The 25,910-nt window shown below is 43.4% G+C and overlaps 1 protein-coding gene across 1 annotated transcript; it reads right to left on the bottom strand.

Moving 5' to 3' along the window:
- Positions 1-3,348: 3,348 nt before the first annotated feature.
- On the bottom strand, positions 3,349-25,796 carry LOC124123298 (peroxidase-like). The gene is made up of 13 exons (XM_046486592.2): positions 25,739-25,796; positions 23,436-23,564; positions 20,778-20,928; positions 15,859-16,001; positions 14,545-14,724; positions 13,900-13,981; positions 11,566-11,672; positions 9,526-9,627; positions 7,718-7,816; positions 6,246-6,960; positions 5,518-5,687; positions 4,420-4,522; positions 3,349-3,772 (listed from the first exon to the last, which is right to left on the bottom strand). Exons 1-13 carry the CDS (start codon positions 25,779-25,781, stop codon positions 3,367-3,369), a joined length of 2,430 nt encoding a protein of 809 aa, XP_046342548.2. The 5' UTR covers positions 25,782-25,796; the 3' UTR covers positions 3,349-3,366.
- Positions 25,797-25,910: the final 114 nt, after the last annotated feature.

Raw genomic sequence — 25,910 nt, 5'->3', positions numbered from 1 at the left:
ACTAAGTTATCGGTGTTGTGAATGTTTGAATCGAGTTAACCACGACGTGTAACATTGTCACCATACAAGAGGATCAGAATACCTCGTGATGTGCACAGCGGTCATACAGTGATGATTGAATGGCGCTTCCATCAATATCGTTCGAGATGACGTTTGACAACAGTCAGGACAAATTATATCATAATTAAGTTTATATTTAAATGGAAGCTGGTTCCTTTCTAAAGATCGATCGAGTTGCTCCTTAATTTAACATACAACCCTACACCCGAACACCGCCACCACAAATGGGGATGCTATCGATCTCCCAAAGGAAGAGGAGACACTAAGGAGGTTAAAATATACTGACTTGATTATCGTTATCGCTGCGCGTCAGCTAGTAGGTGGTCAGTCGTGATAACAGAAATAAATGCAAGTTAGTTCATGTGTGTGTATGTATAAACTTCCAAATAGACTTCCAAGCTACACTGACAGGCAAACGTCCATCTGCATGTCATGGTCTCAACAGTTTAGTACTTCGGGTATTAAGGTAATATAACATAGGTAACAAAAACAATAGAAATTGAGTTGTTCACACACATTGAAAATATCCTCACTGCTTCATAAATAGTTTGCAAAACAAGATTCCCCAGAATAAGTTTGTTGTTTGTTTGATTGTTTGTTGTTTAACGACCCTATAACAAGTAAATTGAGCGCAAAATAAATATCGAATTTTGTTTTTAATTTCATGAGGTACAAGCGACATGCGGTACATTTAATGAGGCATATATCCACCATTCCCAACTAATGGGGTAAATTGGGAAACAAATTATTTGCTCGCCATTGTTGTTTTTTCTTCAAAATTCTGATTTTCATAAATTCAGAAATATTTTAACATAATAATTGATGTTACGTTCAATGTAATAATGTACAACAAAACATGAAATACGAAACGACAACGCAAGATAACAACCAATCCAGATTGCATTGTGCGTAAAGGGCAAACTAGCGTACACATTGTGGGAATGGATTAATGAAGGTCGGTGATGACACCAGGTGTTCGAAAAAAGGTTTAAGCCTGTACTAAGCAACCGGTAGCACCCGTCACTCACACAATTGTATAATGAAGTCAGTATTTTTGCAGCAGTTCTCCTACAGTGACATGTTACAAAACAGATAACCAAGGGGTCGATGAATCAAAAATACAGTCACACTTCAGCGCATTGCTTTTATTAAAACTTAAAATGATATGTTCATTTTGAATTTCATCTGCTGTTCGTTTTGCAACACATTTGGGGGAAGTGTCTCGCCCCAAACATTTCTTTTGTCTTGATAAACCATGTCTTTCCACGATAAATGAGTCGCCAATTCAGGTCGAAACTAGGTCAAGCCACATTCCGCCATCTTCCCAAGGCATGAGAGTTAACTGACTTTAAAAGTCCAGTTTCAACCCTTGTTTGTTCTGTTTGGTTTGTTTGTTGTTTAACGCCGCACTCAGCAATATTCCAGCTATATGACGGTGGTCTGTAAATAATCGAGTCTGGACCAGACAACCCATCGTTTGACATCATGAGCATCGATCCACGCAATTGGGATACGGTGATATGCATCAACCAAGTCAGCGAGCCTGACCACCCGTTCCCGTTAGTCGTCTGTTTACTCCGTTAGCCTTTCTAATAAATGTCATGCATTTCAGGGTTTAAATAAAACTTATACTGAACAACTTACAATATATCTAGAATCGTAAAGACTATAAGACAAAATGTGACATGCATGTACTTTCTATTCAGTTACCCATATGGCCAAATTTCAATCACCCATAAGTACCATAGGCTTTTCAGAAAAATATTACAAACAGAAAAAAAATGTTATTCAGAATGTTATATCAACACAGACGCATTTAGAAGAAAAATATAATACTCGTATGAATGCATATTCCGTTCACTAGTTCCACTTTTACATGTTTCACTATTATTTTGCCCCGTAATGAATTCTTAAACTCCGAGGCTCACTTTCATTTTTGTGACAAAGCTTTATGAATTTAGGGGTTTCGAAAAAAATAAAACAACTAACGCCATAACGGGAATGTGTAAAACACATATACCAAAAAGAAGAGAATAAGATTTAATGCTACTGAGCGTTAGCCCCTTAAAGCCGAGTCAGGCAGGGTAACAACAAGTACCATCTTTTAACGTCTTTTGGTATGACGCGTCTGGGGATCGAGCCCCAGGCCTCTCCGGGTGGACAGTAAGGTGTTTTTTTGTGTGTGTTTTTTAAATACTTTTACAAAGAATTGCAGAACGCTAGGTTCTGCCACTTGATATTATGTTTTGTGAGTTGACCCGACTTCAATTCAATGTAATTCTGCTCTTTACATTTCTGCTGTAATCACTGAATAAATTCGTGGAACCCGTGGAGGCTTTTTCTAATTCTACTGGTGAAGATAAAATATTTAACTAACAGGAATACATACGTTGTTATTTTGGAGGTGGTGTCACTAAAGATGAAATGCTTAATTGTAACTTCAACAGTTCTGGGCCCACTTGCACAAAGCGATCTTAGCGTTACGACTATCGTAAGCCTATGTTAAAGCATGAGAGTTACGATCACCTTAGCGATAAGATCGCTTTTTGCAAGTGGGCCCTGGCTAATTTACTATTTAGTCCTTTACTAACTTGATTCCATGATTTCTTTACAGCAATACAATCTATAAATAAATGATCACATTTTTCAGTAACGTGACCACAACAGGTACAATAACCATAATCAGTTACCTTAATTTTCGCTAAAAATGAATTAGTTGAAAAACTTGTCACTGTTTAATGAAAGAAGCCTACATAAAAGGAACGCAATTCAGTTTCAATAGTAGAATAATAGTTCGCTTCATGGCTTGTTTCAAAGTCGAAATCTGTAGGTAAAGACAAGTAACTGCTTCTAAATCCCTTGGTCTTTTTAGGTACTTCTATCAGATTTTCTAAAAGCTGGGAAGAAACGTAGTTAGTTATTCTTTTGATCGTCAGAACATCCCTCAGACATTACTTGAAAGACCTTTGTGCGAACGTTCCTCATACTATCACTCACAAGGGGACAGTTCCTACGTTTCTTAGTTTCATTGTATGTGAGTGAGTGAGTGAGTGAGTGAGTGAGTGAGTGAGTGAGTGAGTGAGTGAGTGAGTGAGTGAGTGAGTATGGTCTTACGCCGCTTTTAGCAACATTCTAGCAATAACGCGACGGTAAACACCAGAAATGGACTTCACAAATTGTACCCATTTGGGGAATGGAACCCCTTCGGCTTGACGAGCGAACGCTTTGACTACTAGGCTACCCCATTGCCCCACTGATGAAACTCGAGCCGGCAACACAAGAAAGGACTATCATGTCAAACAGTATTTATTTTGACACAGTTGTGTCGAAGTACCATGGTTTCACGTTCCCATACAATCGTCTACAAAAACGCTTGCTACGACTCTTCCCCTTTTTCTTGCATTTGTCAGTGTCGAAGTCGCTTGCGGGGCCGCACGATCTGCAGTCGCACCCCCGTCTCCTGTAACGGCAGCCCTTCACACAGTTGCCCCATGATCCCCACTGCTGAAACGCACAGTCTGAACCGCATGCCTCCTTCTCCTTCTTCGACCCTGTACATTTCAGACCTGTCTGCACACAAGTCCTGATCCGATTCCTCCGTCCGCGTTTACAGTCTGACCACGCTGACCAGGCCGACCACACACCCTTCTGAGTCTCACGCCAGGCACTCAGATTGACCTTGGGCAGTTGACTGCATGACGTGAGGTCGTTCCTGTAACATTCATCATCAACATCAAAACCATTTCCATAATGACTATTTATAGGTGAAAACATTCTGCGTTGTTGGGTAGCACAGTGGTTAAAGCGTTCGCTTGTCACCTCTAAATCTGGGTTCTATTCTCCACATGGGTACCATATGGGAATCCCGCGTGTGGGTAGCCTGGTGGTTAATGCGTTCGCTTGTCACGCCTAAATCTGGGTTCTATTCCCCACGCAGATACCATATGTGAATCCCGCCTGTGGATAGCCTAGTGGTTAATGCGGTCGCTTGTCACGACCAAATCTGAGTTGGGACCCTAGGGGCACCATAATAATCACGAGCGTGGGTAGCTTAGTAGTTAATGCGTTCGTCTGACACGCGGAAATCCGGGTTCGATTACCAACATGGTTACCCTAAGTGCTTCGCATTGGTCTGAGACATGATACTGCCTAACTATTGTTACAGCAGCGTAAACCCGTCTCTCACTTACCATTATCACACAGTCTTAACAAAGCCTGCATCATATACATGTATATGATTATATTTCTTATACCTTCATTAACTATGAAAGATACTCGTCATTTATGGTTTTTGCCAATGATTGTGCCTGAATGTTATATTTCATTGGTGAATGTCTCCGAATTTTGTAGAGAACTCACCCTGGTGCAGCGTTTCTGAAGGCATTAGGTTGGATATTCTTGGTCTTGATGTTGTCGCAGACCACGCGGGACAGAGACGTGTAGTGGAGTTCAGTCAGCTGATCTGATGGAGGAAATCATTTGCAACATGTCTTTGAAAGGCATTAAGAAGTGATACACATAAGGAAGAGAATATATGGAAGTCAACTTCTTTATTATGAGGAATACAACGTTTCGGAGTGATTCACCTGATGAAGGAGTAAGTATATACCCCGAAACGTTGTCACCCGATGAAGGAGTAAGCATATACCCCGAAACGTTGTCACCCGATGAAGGAGTAAGCATATACTCCGAAACGTTGTCACCTGATGAAGGAGTAAGCATATGCCCCGAAACGTTGTCACCCGATGAAGGAGTAAGCATATACCCCGAAACGTTGTCACCCGATGAAGGAGTAAGCATATACTCCGAAACGTTGTCACCTGATGAAGGAGTAAGCATATACCCCGAAACGTTGTCACCCGATGAAGGAGTAAGCATATACCCCGAAACGTTGTCACCCGATGAAGGAGTAAGCATATACTCCGAAACGTTGTCACCCGATGAAGGAGTAAGCATATACTCCGAAACGTTGTCACCTGATGAAGGAGTAAGCATATACCCCGAAACGTTGTCACCTGATGAAGGAGTAAGCATATACCCCGAAACGTTGTCACCCGATGAAGGAGTAAGCATATACCCCGAAACGTTGTCACCCGATGAAGGAGTAAGCATATACTCCGAAACGTTGTCACCTGATGAAGGAGTAAGCATATACCCCGAAACGTAGTCACCCGATGAAGGAGTAAGCATATACCCCGAAACGTTGTCACCCGATGAAGGAGTAAGCATATACTCCGAAACGTTGTCACCCGATGAAGGAGTAAGCATATACTCCGAAACGTTGTCGCCTGATGAAGGAGTAAGCAGATACTAAGAAACGTTGTGTTCCTCATAATAAAGAAGTTGACATCCGTGTATTCTCTTCCTCATTTGCAAGTCATCGTGAAGCAACACGGATTTACTGGTTAAGTTGCATCAGTAAGATATAATATTACCTGGAACAACAGATATGCATACCTTGCGTAAATCCGACATACTCGTCATTGGTCTCATACCAGAATCTGTCACCGATCTTTAACAGCTCGAATTGGCGGCCGACAATACAAGAGAAAGTGTTTCCCAACAGTCCGCCGGCAACAGGACGTTCTGATATGCCTCCAGAGAACAGATCAATGTCGTCGGGTGATCTGAAATACATAAACGTGTCCACTACACTTTACAACTTAAGTTGAAATATGACTTGAAAAGGGCATACAATTTCAAAACCTTGATTTTGCTGTACACTATCAATTGGTACCTGGACCGCCTCCGTGGTCTAGTGGTAGAACGTCCGACCGGAGAGCTGAAGGTCCGGGGTTCGATCCCCGGCCGCGTCACACCAAAAGAAATGATGGTACGTGTTGTTACCCTGCCTGGCGCTCGGCATTAAGGGGCTAAAACAAGGACTGGTCGGATTGGAATCAGTTTACTGTATCCGAGGGGGGTACTCATGTTTAACTGCGGCATGGTATCTCAGTGGGCAAGCACTATAAATCGGCATTATTCCGGACTAGCGCACACACGCACATGCGCACACACGCACACACACGGGCATGCACGTCGCTGTATTAGCGCAATAATTTCGTACGCGACGTTAAACCTCATTTCTTCTCACCTACTGGTCAATGTCATCGTCATGTCATGTCATCGGCTACAGTTCTGCAAATGTGACGTTAAAGCATAACTCTCTCACTAATGCTCAGTACCTGTACAGCAATTGCAGAGCAGCTGCAGCATCATCAGGATGATCCACAAGACCTCCAGGGCTGGTTGAGAAGTTTTCAGCTTCTGGGAGTCCACACCACCTCCGCCAAGCATTGTACCCTGGTAGGCCATGGTCGCGGCCACGTTGAATGTTTAAGGCCGTCAGATCGAGACTGTTACCTTCATCATCTGGGAAGAGGAAGTCTGTAAGCTCAGGGGAGATGTGTCTGTCAACAGAATTGGCCCTATCGACCAGGAGCCCTCTTGTTAGTTCGTTTACAGCATCGCCAGCAGTTGAAAGAATTATGGATGTATTTCCAAATGAGTCTCTAAGTTGAAGATTTTTTTTACCCCTAAATCTCTTGTTTGGGCGACTAAAGAAGGATCTTATCATGGAGTGGCCGAAGCGGTAGGCAGCTGTAGCAAAGGCATTGCGAACACTGGCATCAATACTGGCATTGTAAATATTAACAGGACCAGTCGATGGTCGGAGACCAAACTTGATGAGAAACTTGGGTGAGAGGACGAGGGGAAGGAATTCGGCGTAGGAGATGTGCTGTATCATGGCTCCCAGAATCCTCCTGGTTTCCTGGAAGAGCCGCTCATCATCCCAGTGTGGGTTGATACGTGCAAGCTTTCTGGCCACTCTGTTGTGTTCCCGCAGCCAGATGGTGTGCATACTTGCCAGAGACATGTGCTCGTCCACTCTCTCGTCACCTGACACAGACAGTAGAAGATTAATGCTTACAAATGTCCAAAATTAAGGATAATTTTGGTGGCCATCTTGGATTTGGCGGCCATATTGGAAACATTATAGAAAAGTATCTAAAAAGGATTTTCATGAAAGAGAAGTAACCTGGTACCAAAAATGAGAAAGCTATATGAACAACTAAAGCCTTTGTTTGGTCTTTCACAGTCTATTATTTTTCAATATGATCCACCAATGTAGACGGAGTCATTGAGACTCTCTATCAGGCAGGTCATACTGACATGTAGTATTGGCAGGACAACATCAATCGTCAACAATCAACATCAACACATCGTAAACATATCTCCAGAGAAAATAAAAGTGGTCACGTCTTCCAATGTGCCGTATTTCGCTGTGCAGAGTTGCGTCCCTTGGGCACGCCAGAAACCTATGATTGTGGGTTCGAATCCCGGTTCGCCCCGACTTTGTCACTAGGTTTGTCTGCACCATACCCGTGCTCGTGGTTTTCACCAAGGCGGTGTACATCTCAGACCTGCATCACTTCGGGCTTTCCTCTCACATTAAGCTGACACGCCGTGATATAAGTGGAATATTGTTAAAAGCGGTGTTGAACCAAATCATTCGATCATTCCACCGAAACAGTAATTGGTATAGTACAGGTTAGCCAGCTTACCACAGACAGCAGCTAAAGATGTTCAAGAGCCACAATGGCAATACCACTGTGTGATGCATGATAAGCAAAATGAAACAATGAGAGCTACGTACCGGCCCTGAAACAGAAGTTGGGTTTAGCGGAAGTGACACAGTCCGTCGCAGAGTTTCTTGGAAGCAGTTCTGGATTGTCAGATGATGTTCTCAGCAGTCCTGAAAGCATGAAAGTAGAATCAATGCCATGCACTTCACAGAGAGATAGACATGCACTTCAGCAGCATGTCCCTTATACATTAACATAGCATCCTAGATCGCGAACGCTGGTGTAAAGAATATAAAGATTTCATTCGTGACAAAAATAGGTATTTAGGTGTTTCTTATTTGTCTTTTGCCAAGAACACACCCATAGTATGAAGGACATGATAACCATCTGTGTGAATTTCATAAGAGGTGCCTAGAGGGGCATTCTTCTTAAAGTGGCATGTTATTCACATATAGACATAACACGGCATTCACTTTCAATACATTTACGGACCGCCTCCGTGGTCTAGTGGTAGAGCGTCCGCCCGGGGAGCGAAAAGTCCGGGGTTCGATCCCCGGCGGCGTCATATCAAAAGACGTTAAAAGATGACACTTGTTGTTACCCTGCCTTGCGCTCGGCAATAAGGGGCAGTATACTGTGTCTGAGTGGGGTGTTTATGTTAAACTGCGGCATGGTATCTTAGTGTGCTAGCATTATAACTCGGCATCAGTCCGGACTACCAAAAGCCACACAAACACACACACGTGCATGCACGTCGCTGTATAAGTGCAATAATCTTGGACGCGACGTTAAACCCGATTTCACCTCACCTCAGTACATTTACAGTTATTTTTTAAATCAGAAAACAGAAATCGCAGAATCGTTCATTTTGAGGAATATAACTATATCTTCGAAGCTCCACATTTAAACGGAAACTATTACATCTGATCTTTGAGATATAGTCTGAAGTATATATGTACCTTAATAATGAGTGATGTGCTTATTGAGTTTCTTGTAGACCGCACTGTCGGTTGCTACTTGAAATATGTTGTTAGATTAAACGTTTAAAGAGAATAATCTGGTAGAGTTGGTGTGTCGTGAATTTATTTTGCTTGTCTGTTTGTTGTTTAACGCCGCGTTTCAGCTATATGACGGCGGTCTGTAAATAATCGAGTCTGGACCAGAGAACCTAGTGATTGATATGGTGAACAACGATCAACCATTTGGAGTACGATGGCACGCTACCAACCAAGTCACTGAGACTGACCACCAGATCCGCTATGTCACCAAACAAATCTAAAACGTCGCCCCCCCCCCCCCCCCCCCCCCCCCCCAAAAAAAAAAAAAAGAGTCCAGTTTCCACCCTTGCCGAACTTGGCTGGACTTACTGGGCTCGATCGTAGCGCCACCAGTGGCTATTACCAGTTATGACCCTTCTAAGCCTCTCCTATGGACCAATCAGATTCCACCCCACGTATCACTTGCGTTTGCTTCACACAAAATGGCGGCGCCCAGTCAAGATGATCTGATCGATAATCAAGTTCTATTTTGTGATAAAACGGGTCTTACATCGCGAAATTCATCAAATCACGGGAGCACCTTGATTAAAAACATGAAAAGATTTGGAAAATATCTGCTGAGAACGAGTTGGTGGTGCACATGCTTTGCAAATCCTTCAATCGACCGAAATCTGCACGACAGTTTACGAACCGGATTTCGATTTCGGTGCGCGATTTTGATTGGACCAAGCATAGACTCGTTAGTCCAGCCAAAATGTAACTCCATAATACCAGCCTAGTTCGGCAAGGATGGAAACTGGACTTTTATAGTCAGTTAACTCTCTTGCCTCGGGAAGATGGGTCTTCGCGAAAACACAGCCAATGCCTGATGTATGACATACCTCCGGTGTCAGCTCGGAGTTCATGTTGTTCCTCTTCTGTGGAGCCATACACCTGCGATGCATCAATGTAAGCCGTCAGTTGGTTCATCTGCTCTGCTGGAACTACAAGAAGAAGACAAAGTTGAGTCTGATCAAGGGCATACACAGCCGCCTGGGTGATATCAAGAAAGTTCCAACTCCTACTGAACAACTAGATCATCTTGGTGGAACCCATATTAGAAGTAGAAATAGAAGCACAAATTTCACTAGTTCCCGTGGATTTCGTATCACACTTTAACCACCCATGTCACGCTGAACTTATTACACTCCTACCACCCATGTCAAGCTGACACATATTACATTCCAAACAACCATGTCACGCTGAACATATTACGCTGCCACCACCCATGTCACACTGAACATATTACTCTCGAACCACCAATGTCACGCTTAACATATTACGCTGCCACCATCCACGTCACACTGAACATATTACTTTCCCACCATCCATGTCACACTGAACATATTACACTCCCACCATCTATGTCACTCTGAACATATTACTCTCCCACCACCCATGTCACGCTGAACGGATTACACTCCCACCACCCATGTCACGCTGAACGCATTACACTCCCACCACCCATGTCACACTGAACGGATTACACTCCCGACACCCATGTCACGCTGAACGGATTACACTCCCACCACCCATGTCACACTGAACGGATTACACTCCCGACACCCATGTCACGCTGAACGGATTACACTCCCGACACCCATGTCACGCTGAGCGGATTACACTCCCACCACCCATGTCACACTGAACGGATTACACTCCCGACACGCTGAACGGATTACGCTCCCACCATCCATGTCACACTGAACATATTACACTCCAACCACCCATGTCACGCTGAACGGATTACACTCCCACCACCCATGTCACACTGAACATATGACGCTCTAACCACCCATGTCACGCTGGACGGATTACACTCCCACCACCTATGTCACGCTAAACGGATTACGCTTCCACCACCCATGTCACGCTGGACGCATTGCGCTCCCACCACCCATGTCACGCTAAACGGATTACGCTTCCACCACCCATGTCACGCTGAACGCATTGCGCTCCCACCACCCATGTCACACTGAACGGATTACACTCCCACCACCCATGTCACACTGAACGGATTATACTCCGACCATCCATGTCACGCTGAACGGATTACACTCCCACCACCCATGTCACGTTGGACGGATTACACTCCCACCACCCATGTAACGCTGAACGGATTACACTCCCACCACCCATGTCACGCTGAACGCATTGCGCTCCCACCACCCATGTCACACTGAACGGATAACACTCCCACCACCCATGTCACACTGAACGGATTATACTCCGACCATTCATGTCACGCTGAACGGATTACACTCCCACCACCCATGTCACGCTGAACGCTTGCACTCCCACCACCCATGTCAAATTGAACGGATTACGCTCCCACCATCCATGTCACACTGAACATATTACACTCTAACCACCCATGTCACGCTGAACATTTAACACTGCCACCACCCATCTCACGCTGAACATATTACGCTGCCACCGCCCATCTCACGCTGAACCTATTACACTACCACCCCCCACCCCCATATCACGCTGAACATATTACACTCCCACCCCCCAATGTCACGCTGGACCTATTACACTCCTACCCCCCATGTCACGCTGAACGCATTACACTCCCATCCCCATGTCACGCTGAACATATTACGCTGACACCACCCATGTCACGCTGAACCTATTACACTCCCACCCCCCATGTCACGCTGAACGCATTACACTCCCACCCCCATGTCACGCTGAACATATTACGCTGCCACCACCCATGTCACGCTGAACATATTACACACCCACCTGCCTATGACGCCGTGAACGTAACATCCACCACCCATGACACTCTGAACGTAGCGCCATGACACTCTGAACGTAGCACCATGACACTCTGAACGTAGCGCCCACCAACAATGAATCTCCGATTTTGTACTCACTAATGCCACAGTTTGTGTTGGCCACTTGCACTGATCGGACAAAGTTGAGACATGTGCGGTTGAACCTTCGATCCCCTGGTGGCACGGCAATGTTGAAGCACTGATGTCTGGCAGATAAAAAGGGGAATTGGATTATTGGGTTCACATTTCTCACATTTCTGCATGGTTGGACAAAGAACCGTGTGTGGATTCTCTGGACATACCTCCTATATCGTTGTACATCGTACTATAGCACGTCCCCAGAGACAAATATAACCTACTCCTGACATACGACGTGAGTAAGTCCTCGCCATAGCAGGAAAGCGCATAATAATCTGACAGCACTTCTTGGTTTGAAAATTGATTTGTCCATTTCTGAAAGGAAATATGCAATGTGGCACATATAATACCACCATGCAAATAGATCCTACATATTTAACTGTACAAGTGAACTGACTGTATTTGGCAAATGGTTTCCATTCTTACTTAAAATGTTTTTTAAGTGAAAGTTGAATCTTTTCTACGTGCAAATATCTCCTATTCAGATCCACGGAAACATTTTCTTGGAAGTAGTGTGTTCTGTCCTGCGTTATATTTTCCCTCTGGCTACAGGGACCTGTCAGTGAGATTCAAGGCTACGGCTACCCGTCAGTGAGATTCAAGGCTACGGCTACCCGTCAGTGAGATTCAAGGCTACGGCTACCTGTCAATGAGATTCAAGGCTACGGCTACCCGTCAGTGAGATTCAAGGCTACGGCTACCTGTCAGTAAGATTCAAGGCTACGGCTACCTGTCAGTGAGATTCAAGGCTACGGCTACCCGTCAGTGAGATTCAAGGCTACGGCTACCCGTCAGTGAGATTCAAGGCTACGGCTACCTGTCAGTAAGATTCAAGGCTACGGCTACCTGTCAGTGAGATTCAAGGCTACGGCTACCCGTCAGTGAGATTCAAGGCTACGGCTACCTGTCAGTAAGATACAAGGCTACGGCTACCTGTCAGTGAGATTCAAGGCTACGGCTACCCGTCAGTGAGATTCAAGGCTACGGCTACCTGTCAGTGAGATTCAAGGCTACGGCTACCTGTCAGTGAGATTCAAGGCTACGGCTACCCGTCAGTGAGATTCAAGGCTACGGCTACCTGTCAGTAAGATTCAAGGCTACGGCTACCTGTCAGTGAGATTCAAGGCTACGGCTACCCGTCAGTGAGATTCAAGGCTACGGCTACCTGTCAGTGAGATTCAAGGCTACGGCTACCTGTCAGTGAGATTCAAGGCTACAGGTACCTGTCAGTAAGATTCAAGGCTACGGCTACCTGTCATTGAGATTCAAGGCTACCCGTCAGTGAGATTCAAGGCTACAGCTACCCGTCAGTGAGATTCAAGGCTACGGCTACCTGTCAGTGAGATTCAAGGCTACGGCTACCTGTCAGTGAGATTCAAGGCTACGGCTACCTGTCAGTAAGATACAAGGCTACGGCTACCTGTCAGTGAGATTCAAAGCTACGGCTACCTGTCAGTGAGATTCAAGGCTACAGCTACCTGTCAGTGAGATTCAAGGCTACGGCTACCCGTCAGTGAGATTCAAGGCTACGGCTACCTGTCAGTGAGATTCAAGGCTACGGCTACCTGTCAGTGAGAGTCAAGGCTACAGGTACCTGTCTGTAAGATTCAAGGCTACCTGTCAGTGAGATTCAAGGCTACAGCTACCTGTCAGTGAGATTCAAGGCTACAGCTACCCGTCAGTGAGATTCAAGGCTACGGCTACCCGTCAGTGAGATTCAAGGCTACAGCTACCCGTCAGTGAGATTCAAGGCTACGGCTACCCGTCAGTGAGATTCAAGGCTACCTGTCAGTGAGATTCAAGGCTACGGCTACCCGTCAGTGAGATTCAAGGCTACAGCTACCTATCAGTAAGATTCAAGGCTACAGGTACCTGTCAGTAAGATTCAAGGCTACGGCTACCTGTCAGTGAGATTCAAGGCTACCTGTCAGTGAGATTCAAGGCTACAGCTACCCGTCAGTGAGATTCAAGGCTACGGCTACCTGTCAGTAAGATTCAAGGCTACGGCTACCTGTCAGTGAGATTCAAGGCTACAGCTACCCGTCAGTGAGATTCAAGGCTACGGCTACCTGTCAGTGAGATTCAAGGCTACAGCTACCAGTCAGCGAGAGTCAAGGCTACAGGTACCTGTCAGTGAGATTCAAGGCTACCTGTCAGTGAGATTCAAGGCTACAGCTACCTGTCAGTGAGATTCAAGGCTACAGCTACCTGTCAGTGAGATTCAAGGCTACAGCAACCTGTCAGTGAGATTCAAGGCTACAGAAACCTGTCAGTGAGATTCAAGGCTACAGCTACCTGGCAGTGAGATTCAAGGCGGCGGAGAGGGTCTCACGTTTGACGTCATCCTCACAACACGTTATGGCGGCTCCGTCCGTGCCTGCAGTATCACAAGAGCTCACTATTAGGTATTTGATTCATAAAATTATGAAGACAGCATGTACTCACATTCCAATTGTACGATATATTATAATTGAAACTCACACTTTTGCTTTAAATTGTAAATCTGCGTACTTTACACAAAGGCTGCACATCTGTTTTGACGTTTCCAATTCAATAAACTCAAAAGCAAATTGAAGTCATTTGGTAGAGAAATATGTGGGGTGCATGTAGCAAGTCCCCAAACCCTTGTAACTTTAGCGAGGCGGTAAAAAATGGTGGCTGGAAAAAAAATTAAAATTGATACTATGGAAGGAACTCTCGAGTACATTCCCTTACAATCCCTTACCGGAAGATATCCTGGCGAACGTTTCACTAACTAATACAGTAAACTACGGTTATAACGAACTCAAAGGGACCACTACTTTTAGTTTGTAATAACCGTGGTTCGTTATAAACATCATATATGCAACAAATGGCCAGGATTAAGGATAAGTTCGTTATATCGGTCAATAAGCGTGTTCGTTATAAACGTAGTTTACTGTAGTTACAATTTCAACTGACCTCGTTCAATAGGGGTATTGGTGATGTCATGATCCAGGAACTGACCCCACTGCATGACCATGTGTGTGACGTCACTCTGTGACGTGGCGTCGACGTCAGGTGTGTGCAAATTGGTGCTTACTAGACGAGGGCTTACAAGCGAGGTCCCATCACTTCCAGTGGTTCGCGGCGATGATATATCTGCAGTCACATGTGAGTGGGTGAGTTGGATATGACACCGCTTTGAACAGTATACAGTTATTTTACGACGTGTCAGCTTAATGTTAGAAGACATCCCAAAGAGATGCAGGTATCAAACGTTTACCACTTCCATGAAATCCACCTAGAAACATACTTGGGGCGAACCGGGATTCGAAACCACAATCATAGGTTCCTGGCGTGCCCAAGGGACGCAACTCTGCATAGGGAATTGCGGCTCCTTAGATGATTTGGCCACCCGTGTCCTTAGTCATATGTGAAGTTCATTTACAGATTTTCTGTTTTTATGTTTTGTTGTTGTTGTTGTTGTTTAACGCCGTACTCAACAATATTCAAGTGATACGACGGCGGTCTGAAAAAATCGAGTCTGGATCAGATAACCCAGTGATTGACATCATGAGCATCGATCCACGCAATTGGGATACGATGACAAGCATCATCCAAGTCAGCGAGCCTGACCACCCGATCCCGTTAGTCGCCTCTTACGACAAGCATTGTAGCTTTTTACGGCAAGCCTGGGTTGCTGAAGACCTATTCCCAGCAGTTCGTGAAGTGATGCCTGGGAGAGGTAGCGAACTCCCCCCGTGTAGTCTTTGACAGGCATTGACAAGTTGGAAGAACATGCATACGTGACACTTTTTGTGGATAGCGACTTCTTATATTCTTTGTCACCTGATGAAGGAGCAAGAAGTAGCTCTGAAACGTTGTGACACAGAATAAAAGAAACTGCTATCCATAAAAAGTGTCATGTATTTATCTGTTGACTTGTTGACTCCCGTACTTTAATATTCTGGCAACGAGGTGGGACTCTGTTTTTTATAGTCTTCCCCTGATCAACTCTACGGTTTAATATTAGCAAAAAATGGAGACACGTCTCCAGACGTTAAAAGAGAAGCTCTTTGAATGACAGTGCACGTCCATTATGTTCGAGAAGGTACTAGAATCGCCTTCCGATATCGTTATATCGATATAATATTGTAATGGTGAAAAGATACTTCTTGGTCCCTTCTTGGACGCTGAAATTGTACTTAAAAAGCCTCCATTAAAGGTTCTCACACATTACACACACACACAACACACAGATAACAAGCGAATTAAACCATGCATAGAACTCACTATCGTCATACTGTGGCAGAAGGAACCTCCTCATTGGGATGAAGCTCTTTCCCCAGTCAGGATGCTGGATGTTGTTGCAGTTGCCGTCCGCTGACCGGAATATGTCGGTCTTGTTACACACCATGGAGCTGCTGCAGCTGTCACTGACAACGTTGATTGACATTACTTACATATTAACAATCTTGCAACAGAAAAGAAACTAACAATACCCAGCTCACATGAATCTCTAAACACGTGTGGGGGCTGGGGTGGCCCAGTCGTCTGAGGCGCCGCCATTCGCTGTGCAGAGTTGCGTCCCTTGGGTACGCCAGAAACCTATGACTGTGGGTTTGAATCCCGGTTCGCCCCGATTATGTTTCTAGGTTTGCCAGTACCATATCCGTGCTGGTGGGTTTCACCGAAGTGATAAACGTCTGAGACCTGCATCACTTGGTTTTCCTCCCACATTAAGCTGACACGCCGCGATATAACTGGAACACTGGTAAAAGCGGCGTTTAACCCAACTCACCCACTCACTCACCCATTCTACACATTGTGTATATTTGCATATACGCGTTCAGTGATGTGTGTATATTTACAGCATAAGCAAATTTGCACCGTGTATGGAGCAGGTGTAAATGTATATTTTCACAATTTGCACTATATGTAAAGGTTTATGCCAACGCCAGAGGACGATCGAATTAATATCGCGGATGATTTGCCGTTACCATTCTGTATTCTGAAGTTGACGCTATTCAGTAAATATCAATACCAACTTCAATGTGGACACCCAGAGCAGGACGGACAGTGTTTTCTTTGGGTTTCAAGGCGTCAAAAAGTTAGAGATTAACTCCAACACATGCTGAAATCATGCGAAGGTAGCTCTCTTCTCATTCTTTGGTCGAAAAACAGCCTTTTCGGAATGATGAATATGTGGTCCTCACCCCATGTACGTACTCTGTTTACACACCACAGTTCATGTTCGTGTGAGCGTATACTAATACCCCGTTCACGTGCACAACATTTACTAGCGTAAGTAATTTTACATATGTGTAACTATACATACGTGCGTATATGTAAATTTACTATGCGTTTACATGAGTAGCATCTTAGGTGTGTAGGGGCGGTCGGGTAGCCTAGTGGTTAAAGCGTTCGCTCGTCACGCCGAAGACCCGGGTTCGATTCCCGACATGGGTACAATGTGTGAAGCCCATTTCTGGTGTCCCCCGCCGTGATATTGCTGGAATATTGCTAAAAGCGGCGTAAAACCATACTCACTCACTCACTCTTAGGTGTGTAAATAAAGTAATAACAAAAAACTATGTAAATTGTGTAAGGCACACATGTTCGTCAGTCGGTTCACGACTTTCAACACAAAACAGGGTGTTTTCCAGTCAAAGTTGATTGAGAAGAGAGTTACTTCACCGTGAAGCATCATGTGTTTGATTTAATTTGTACACAAAGTATGGACTCCTTGAAACCAAAGGAAAACACCGTCCGCTCAACTCTATATATGCGCATAAAAGTTGGCAACCGTTGACAATTTGTTTGATGTTGGCAAAGAACAGATATTAATTAGATCATCCTCTTACGTTGACATAAACGTTCACATTGAAACATATACACACAGTGCAAATTTACATTTACATTTGCACCTGCTCAAGACACGATGCAAATTTACTCCTTGTGTAAATATACACACATGAGTAAACGCGTTCACATGACAAGTATACTCACGTATGCATTTCTACGCACGTATGCACATATACACGAATATGTATAGAGGCGCACGATTCGTAGCATAAGACAATAACGGAACAGTGACCTGATCAAATTTGAGGAAAGTTAAATTCGGTGTTCAAGGGAATATGCCCTCAGGTTTCTTGAGAAGTGAGCATCACGCAATTGCAGTGGCGTTTAGCATCATCCATGATCGACAGACGTTCACAGAGGCGTGAGCTTTTAATGTTGTCAACATACGCGTACAGTTGCTGGTCACAGTTAAATTAATCATATTATTTTTGAAGAATACAATGCTAGGCCCTAATGAATGATGAAAGTGTATAATGATACCTGCACCGTAAATAAACTGACGTCCAAAAGAAACTTTACCAACTGAAAATATAAATTTCAGACAAAGTATAATTTGTTTTCGATGAAGTCTATCTAAAACACATAACCTAAATACAACATTAGTGTATGCAGAAAATGTTAATCGTCTGTTACATGTTTGCGAGATAACACGCGAAAAAGTGAAAAACACGTGCACCACGGACAACTGCAAATGCACGTGCGGATAAGGGTATAAAACGATTGCAACGGCAAGTCAGACATCCGAAGTGATAAAAAAAACACACAAAAGAAATGCCACGACTCACAGTCGAACAACGTGAACGAGCCTTGGGTATGGTACAGATGGGAGCCACCCACGCCCATATTGCACGAACCTTCGGTTGCTCCCGTGTTGCCGTTACCAACTTGATGCAACGTTACAGACAGACAGGGCGGACCTCTGACAGGCCAAGAACAGGCAGACCCAGGGTGACCACGCCCCATGATGACCGGTACTTGCGTACCTTGCACCTCCGAAATCGCTTCCTGACAGTGACGTCATCGGCGACAAATGCCTTAGGTCACAGGGTTAGTCGACAGACAGTGGCCAGGAGACTCAGGGCTCATGGAATCAGGGCTTTTAGACCATACAGAGGACAGCTATTGACAGCGCAACATCGTCGTCTTTGATTGAGATGGGCCCGGACTGTACGACGTTGGCAACCACGTGACTGGCAGAGGGTCGTCTTCACTGACGAAAGTCGATTCTGTATGTTGAGGGCTGATGGAAGACAACGTGTTTACCACCGGAGGGGTGAACGAACGGCGGCGTGTTGCGTGCAGGAGGTCGTACCATATGTTGGAGGGAGTGTCATGGTGTGGGGAGGTATCTGTGGGCAGGAGAGGACACCGCTGGTCATCGTTGACGGAAACTTGACAGCTCAGCGTTACATGGATAACATTCTTCGTCCAGTTGTCCTACCATTTCTCCAACAGCAGCCACGTGGTGTCATTTATCAGCATGACAACGCTAGAGCCCATACAGCCAGAATTGTCACAAACTTCCTCGCAGCCAACAACGTCAACGCCCTGCCGTGACCTGCACGCTCACCCGATTTGTCCCCCATAGAACACCTCTGGGACTTGATGGATCGTCGTGTTCGACAACGACCACACTCTCCAGCCAACCGGCAAGAACTGATCTTGGCCCTCCAAGAAGAATGGCGTCAAATCCCACGTGACCTCATCAGAGGACTGACTTTTTCTGTGCATCGAAGAGTTTTTGCGTGTATTAAGGCATTTGGTGGTCCCCCATCTACTAATTATATAAATGACTTGTTATTGAACGTGAGCGATTGTTTATGTACTCTGCCTATTGTCCGTGATTCTGAAAGCTCGAGTTTTGTACCACACACAACTTTGGGGGGCTCTGACGTCATTCTCGGTCGCGGTATGATTGTCATTTTCAGTGTTGATTATGTTGATATATTGATCTTCTTAATACACTTTACTTCATGCATGTATGTTTTGTTGTTTTTGAGCAAGAGTGATTTCAAACTCTGGTAAAGTTTCTTTTGGACGTCAGTTTATATGACGTCAACGCCAGAGAAAAAACATTCTCGATTATCCGACGAAACAGATTCCATTGGGCGTAAAAGGCGAAATAGCAGTGAAAATTATATGAATAACTGAAAACCATTGATGACACCAGATGTTCGCGGAAACATATCCTGCTCTACAGGTAGCACCCGTCACTCAAACAATTTGCATGAAAATGTGAGTGTGAGTTGCCTGACGCCGCACTGCAGTACTCCTGCCATGCGGCGGCGGTCCGTGAACAAACCAGACAATTAACTGGTGTACCAGGATATCTAGAGACGCGATAGCGCTTTTACTTGTTGTTCAAAATAAAAACGAGATGTTAATTACGACTGCTGTGTACGGTACAAAGAATTAAACAGTTTCCGAAGTTTCAATAGAGTAGATAGCCATTATATTTGCTCCAAGTCTATACGCTACACACAGGCTATACTGAGACAAACCCTCCTCTCCAGTTTATCATGCGATGCAACCCTTGAAGGATGTTTGAGGGTCATTAAGTCTGCAGCTATCTACGAAAGCGTAATTGTGGCATTTTGGTAGGATTAATTTATTTTTTCAAATCGAAATTCTTTGTTATTTAAATTTATTTCTCGAAATTTGGAGTTCTTCCTCGTTACGTCGAGTTAATTCTCGTTAAATTATTTTGTCATTTCAAGTTTAACTCAAAAACTCGAATTTTCGATTTTCTCCTGGTTATATCAATTATTTTCTCGAAATTTCGAGCTTTGAAATAAACTTGAAATAACGAGACAATAATCGAAATCATAAGCAAGTAATCGAAGTAACGGGAAAATAATTCATATAACGATTAAATCATTGAAGCAACGAGAAAAAAGTCGAAATTGCGAGTTTTGTAAATAAACATGAAATAACGAGAAAATAAAATTATCTTATTTACGAAACAAAAACTCGAAGTAACGAGAAAATAACTGAAATTACGAAAATATAATCGAAATAATAAGAAAAAAACTCGAAATTTCGAGAAAATAAACATATAATTGAAACACTAGGGGGCTTTCTTAGCTATCAAGTCACACAATAATAAAATGTACTTCTTTGAACCCTTTATACACAAATGACGTTTCGTCGCTCACTTCACAACAAGGGGCTTGTACTTTTACACAGGTCGGATGCAGCATGTTACAAAAGTGAGTAGATTTTCCCAGTCGAGCAAACCAGCTTTGAGAATGTACTTCCCGGTTGCAAAACGCTCCAGCAATTATGACTCATTCAAGTTTGAGTCCTTGTCTAAGTTAAGATGATTTATTATCGGTAAAAATACTTACTTTGCTGTGGCTGACGCAGGCCGTGCGTTCAGGGAAATTTTCGCGAGAAGTTTCTCCCTGTATATCTTACCAAGCGTTATTGCTTTTGGCTTTGTTGACGTGAACACCGCATGTTGTTCCGACGTGGACATCCCACCGAGCCGGTCAACACCTACAACGTGGACACTGCTTATGTTAAACGTCATACTCTTGCTTCCTCAAAGGAACCACCGACGGTGGTATATGAGTTATATTTTACACATAAATATATACAAACTACAACAAGATAGCATGTACATGTTTCAGAAATCGTGACAAGTTTTTCAGGACATGTATCGTATTATTCCCAATAAGCTTCTTATGTTTTGACATGTTAGGCCATTAATAATAATAAGCACTGAAAAATGAATAACGTTCATTCGCCAGTGCTTTACGTCTGTTTAAAGTAATGGAACTCGTCGCCAATAAGGAATTATAGAAACCTTTAGAAGAATATTTAATATCACTTCTCCAGGACTGCAGAAACCTATCCTTTAAAATTAGAACCACTTTTATCAGTAACATATATACGTGGGGAGAGTTGTATACATGCTTGGGTTGAACCTTGTTTTGTCATTACACGTGGGATGGTGGCTTTCAACATTGTGGTAAGGTCTACGACCTGTGTCATCTTGACATTTCATGACACATTAAGGTGAAACTCCCTTATATAACCGAATAACTAAAAATACCGAAAACTTCATCAAAGAGTACAATCGGTTTCACCACGCACCAGGTACACGTTGACTAAATGTACATTACATAAAGACTTGAAGTCGATCTACAAGATACAAGCTACAGGCTACAGGCTAACGAGGCATTTCAAATAATCTATACAATGTAGACTTTCCCTAAAAACATATCTGCACCCAAGCTCTCAAGAGTATTCTCCGGATGTACGCGATAATATTGTTCTTGAATATGAATAATTTTCCGAAGCTAGGATGTCTGCGAAAAAACAAGAAATATAGATTGCTATAAAATCAAATCCAAATAAAATGAACCATGTGAACCGTGTGTGTTAAGTGATTGACTGTTCACCATAAGGGATGATATCGCCAATAATACTCGTCTTGTAGGCATTGTTTTAGATGTCACAAATTTGATTGTTGATTTGGTTTTTTGTTTAACGCCGCACTCAGAAATATTCAAGCTATATATCAGCGGTCTGTAAATAATCGAATCTGGACCAGACAATCCTGTGATTGATATCATGAGCATCGATCCACTCAATTGGAATACGATAACATGCATCAACCTGACGAGCCTGACCAACCAATCTCGTTATTCGCCTCTTACGAGAAGCATTGGTTGCTGAAGACCAATTCTAACCCGAATCTTCACGGTTATATGGAAGTAAGTGCGCTGGTGCGAAGTCCTGGCGAAACATCTCAAACAAAGCACTTCCTGGTCGTTTTTGAAGTTTTTAAAGGGTTACATTCACATTTGCGTTCCCGCCAGCCAAGCGAATCGCGGAAAGATTATATGTGTGCTATAAAACACGTTGTACTATTGTATACTTATATACAGAACCTTCTACCGGGGTTATTATTTAAACATATCTTTCAGACAGCTTTATCCCGAAGGGGGGACCAAACAGATTCTGGGGATCCATGTGTGTGTGTGTGTGTGTGTGTGCGTGCGCGCGTGCGTGCGTGCGTGCGTGCGTGCGTGCGTGTGTGTGTGTGTGTGTGTTGCTTGTACTCGTCCGGACTAACGCCGAGTTTATAGTGCTAACCCACTACTGAGATAGGGCAAGATCTTTGCGCTTATAGCGACGTGCATGTGTGTGTGTACGTGTGTGGCTGCTCGTACCAGTCCTGACTAATGTCATTGCTAGCGCACTGAGATACCATTCCGCAGTTTTAACATTAATACTCCACTTAGACATAGTATACTGACTCCGAGCCGACCAGTCGCCAGGCAGGCATGGTAACAACAAGTACCATATTTTAACGTCTTTTGATATGACGCGGTGGGCGTTCGAAACCCCCGACCTACCGTTCTCCGGGCAGACGCTTTACCACTAGACCACGGAGACTAAGACTATTAAGACTACAGTAGGAAATTCTACCTGAAGATTTTATGAATATTGACTCTTTTGTAAGACATCAAAGATTATTGGTTTTGACAATGTTAATGTAAGGAAGAGAGTTGACGGATGTCAACTTCTTTATTATGAGGAACACAACGTTTCGAAGTACATGTATATGCTTACTCCTTCATCATTCGCCTGATAAAGGAGTAAGCATATACTCCGAAACGCTGTGTTCCTCCTGATAAAGGAGTAAGCATATACTCCGAAACGCTGTGTTCCTCCTGATAAAGGAGTAAGCATATACTCCGAAACGTTGTGTTCCTCATGATAAAGAAGTTGACATCAATAAATTCTCTTCCTTATGTGTATCACTTCTCAAAGCCTTTCAAAGACTTATATTAGTGTAGACCGTTAACAAATAAAATGCTTTAAACAGAGACATGCTCCTGTGAGAAATATGATTGAAAAATAGCATTGATTATTCGCCTGTATTCACATTGTATCTAATAATAATCTACTCGGGTTATTATCTGGTTGTTATGGTAACTATTATCCTTTAGGGTGGGCGTACATATACTGTATGGCGGTGTGTGTTAACTTACCAGACTCGAGATACTGCTGGTCTTTCTGTGTTTCAGCGATAGCCGTCTCCGCAGCAGTTGTTGTGGCTGCTGCTGTCTGTCCCATGGTCATGGCGACCACAACGAGGAGTAGGAACCTTGGCTGCATGTCTGGAGAGAAATACTTCGAGAATACATACCTGACAATGGCTTATAATCATATATATATATACATAGTGACTCGGGACTGGATGCAGCCATCCATAAGGTCTAGACACTCATCTTTTGTCGTGGAATCAGTCCTTGACAAACTGTATTACATAGAGTATGAGTTTAGTTTGGAGAATTCGGTGCATACACGAGGATCACAGCGGAACGGAATTGATAAAAATTATCAATAATAAACACACACGGTTCTTTAACGAAACAAACATATACCTCTAATTGAGAGCACAAGACATGTCGTGCGTTTCCTGATTGAAAAACAGTTACATCTTCCACGATGTAACATATATCTCTCGTTGTGAACACAATACACGTCATGTGTTTCGTGATTGAAAGCTAATTACGTGTTTCGATGCTCTACAATGTAACATATATCTCTCGTTGTAAAAACAATACACGTCATGTGTTTCGTGAATGGAAGCTAATTACGTGTTTCCATGCTCTACAATGTAATATATATCTCTCGTTGTGAACACAATACACGTCATGTGTTTCGTGATTGAAAGCTAATTACGTGTTTCGATGCTCTACAATGTCACATATATCTCTCGTTGTGAACGCAATACACGTCATGTGTTTCGTGATTGAAAGCTAATTACGTGTTTCGATGCTCTACAATGTAACATATATCTCTCGTTGTGAACGCAATACACGTCATGTGTTTCGTGAATGAAAGCTAATTACGTGTTTCGATGCTCTACAATGTAACATATATCTCTCGTTGTGAACGCAATACACGTCATGTGTTTCGTGAATGAAAGCTAATTACTTGTTTCGATGCTCTACAATGTAACATATATCTCTCGTTGTGAACGCAATACACGTCATGTGTTTCGTGAATGAAAGCTAATTACGTGTTTCGATGCTCTACAATGTAACATATATCTCTCGTTGTAAAAACAATACACGTCATGTGTTTCGTGATTGAAAGCTAATTACGTGTTTCGATGCTCTACAATGTAACATATATCTCTCGTTGTGAACACAATACACGTCATGTGTTTCGTGAATGAAAGCTAATTACGTGTTTCGATGCTCTACAATGTAATATATATCTCTCGTTGTGAACGCAATACACGTCATGTGTTTCGTGATTGAAAGCTAATTACGTGTTTCGATGCTCTACAATGTAACATATATCTCTCGTTGTGAACACAATACACGTCATGTGTTTCGTGATTGAAAGCTAATTACGTGTTTCGATGCTCTACAATGTCACATATGTCTCTCGTTCAGTATACAATGCAGTTTTTCTCTAAAAAGAACATATATATCTCACTTTGAGAACTTATTATATGCACACTGTTCAAGAAAGAACCATTTATAAATGTACGAAATTGACATTGATTAACCAAAACCAAACTCTTGACACACGTACCGTAAGTTTCGATTTGTTTCTTCGTCAAAGCAACTTCGTAGGACACACTACGTTATTATGTTTCATAATTCTGTTTCATTTGCAAGTGACCCGAGAAGATCCGGGGTAAAATAGGACTTCAGCAACTCATTCTTGCCGTAAAAGCCGACTATGCTTGTTATAAGAGGCAACTAACGGGATCGAGTGGTCAGGCTCGCTGACATGGTTAATTGCATGTCATCGGATCCCAACTGCGTGGATCGATGCTCATGATATCAATCAATCACTGGATTGTCTTGTCCAGCCCAGTGCGTGCCTTAGTTGCCAGGAGATATGGTCTTGGGTAAGAATAACCGATTTTCCAGACATATTTTCAATTTACTGGGTTTCACTCAAGTTGTTCATGTCTATGACTTTCGCTTGTTTTCGCGATGTGATAATCCATAGCATTGTTAAATGCGATGTTACATCCCAACTCACTACAATTAGTAAGTCTGTGAGTTGGAGGTTACGCCGCTTTTTGGCAATATTCCACCCATATCACGCGCAGGACACTAAAAATGGCTTCACACATGTGTAAATTCGAACCCGGGCATTCGGCGTGAAGAGCAAACGCTTTAACGACTAAGCTACCTCAGCGCCCCTCAACTCACTTTCAAACGAGAGCAAAATGATACTGTACCTTTCGTTATACCCTCTCCAAGTTACATGACTTACCACACAGCTTACACCTTTATAAACCAGGAAGCGGGGAATTATTTACCTACACGCGCTTGTCTCTGATAGGCTGAGCAGCCTCTCCGCATCTTATGATACTGCAAACACGTGAGCGGGATGGCCTTTCCTGATTCAGTGTATTCATTGACAGTCCCTTGTATCCATAGAGCACGAAGTCGGTTACATGTAATTGTGCACACGTATGTATGGAACACAGT

Source organism: Haliotis rufescens, unplaced genomic scaffold (genome assembly GCF_023055435.1).
Source record: "Haliotis rufescens isolate VD_foot unplaced genomic scaffold, xgHalRufe1.0.p SCAF_3, whole genome shotgun sequence".
NCBI classification, from domain to species: Eukaryota; Metazoa; Mollusca; class Gastropoda; order Lepetellida; family Haliotidae; genus Haliotis; species Haliotis rufescens.
Note: the sequence above shows the minus strand (reverse complement) of the source record. Positions and strands in the feature narration are given on the sequence as shown.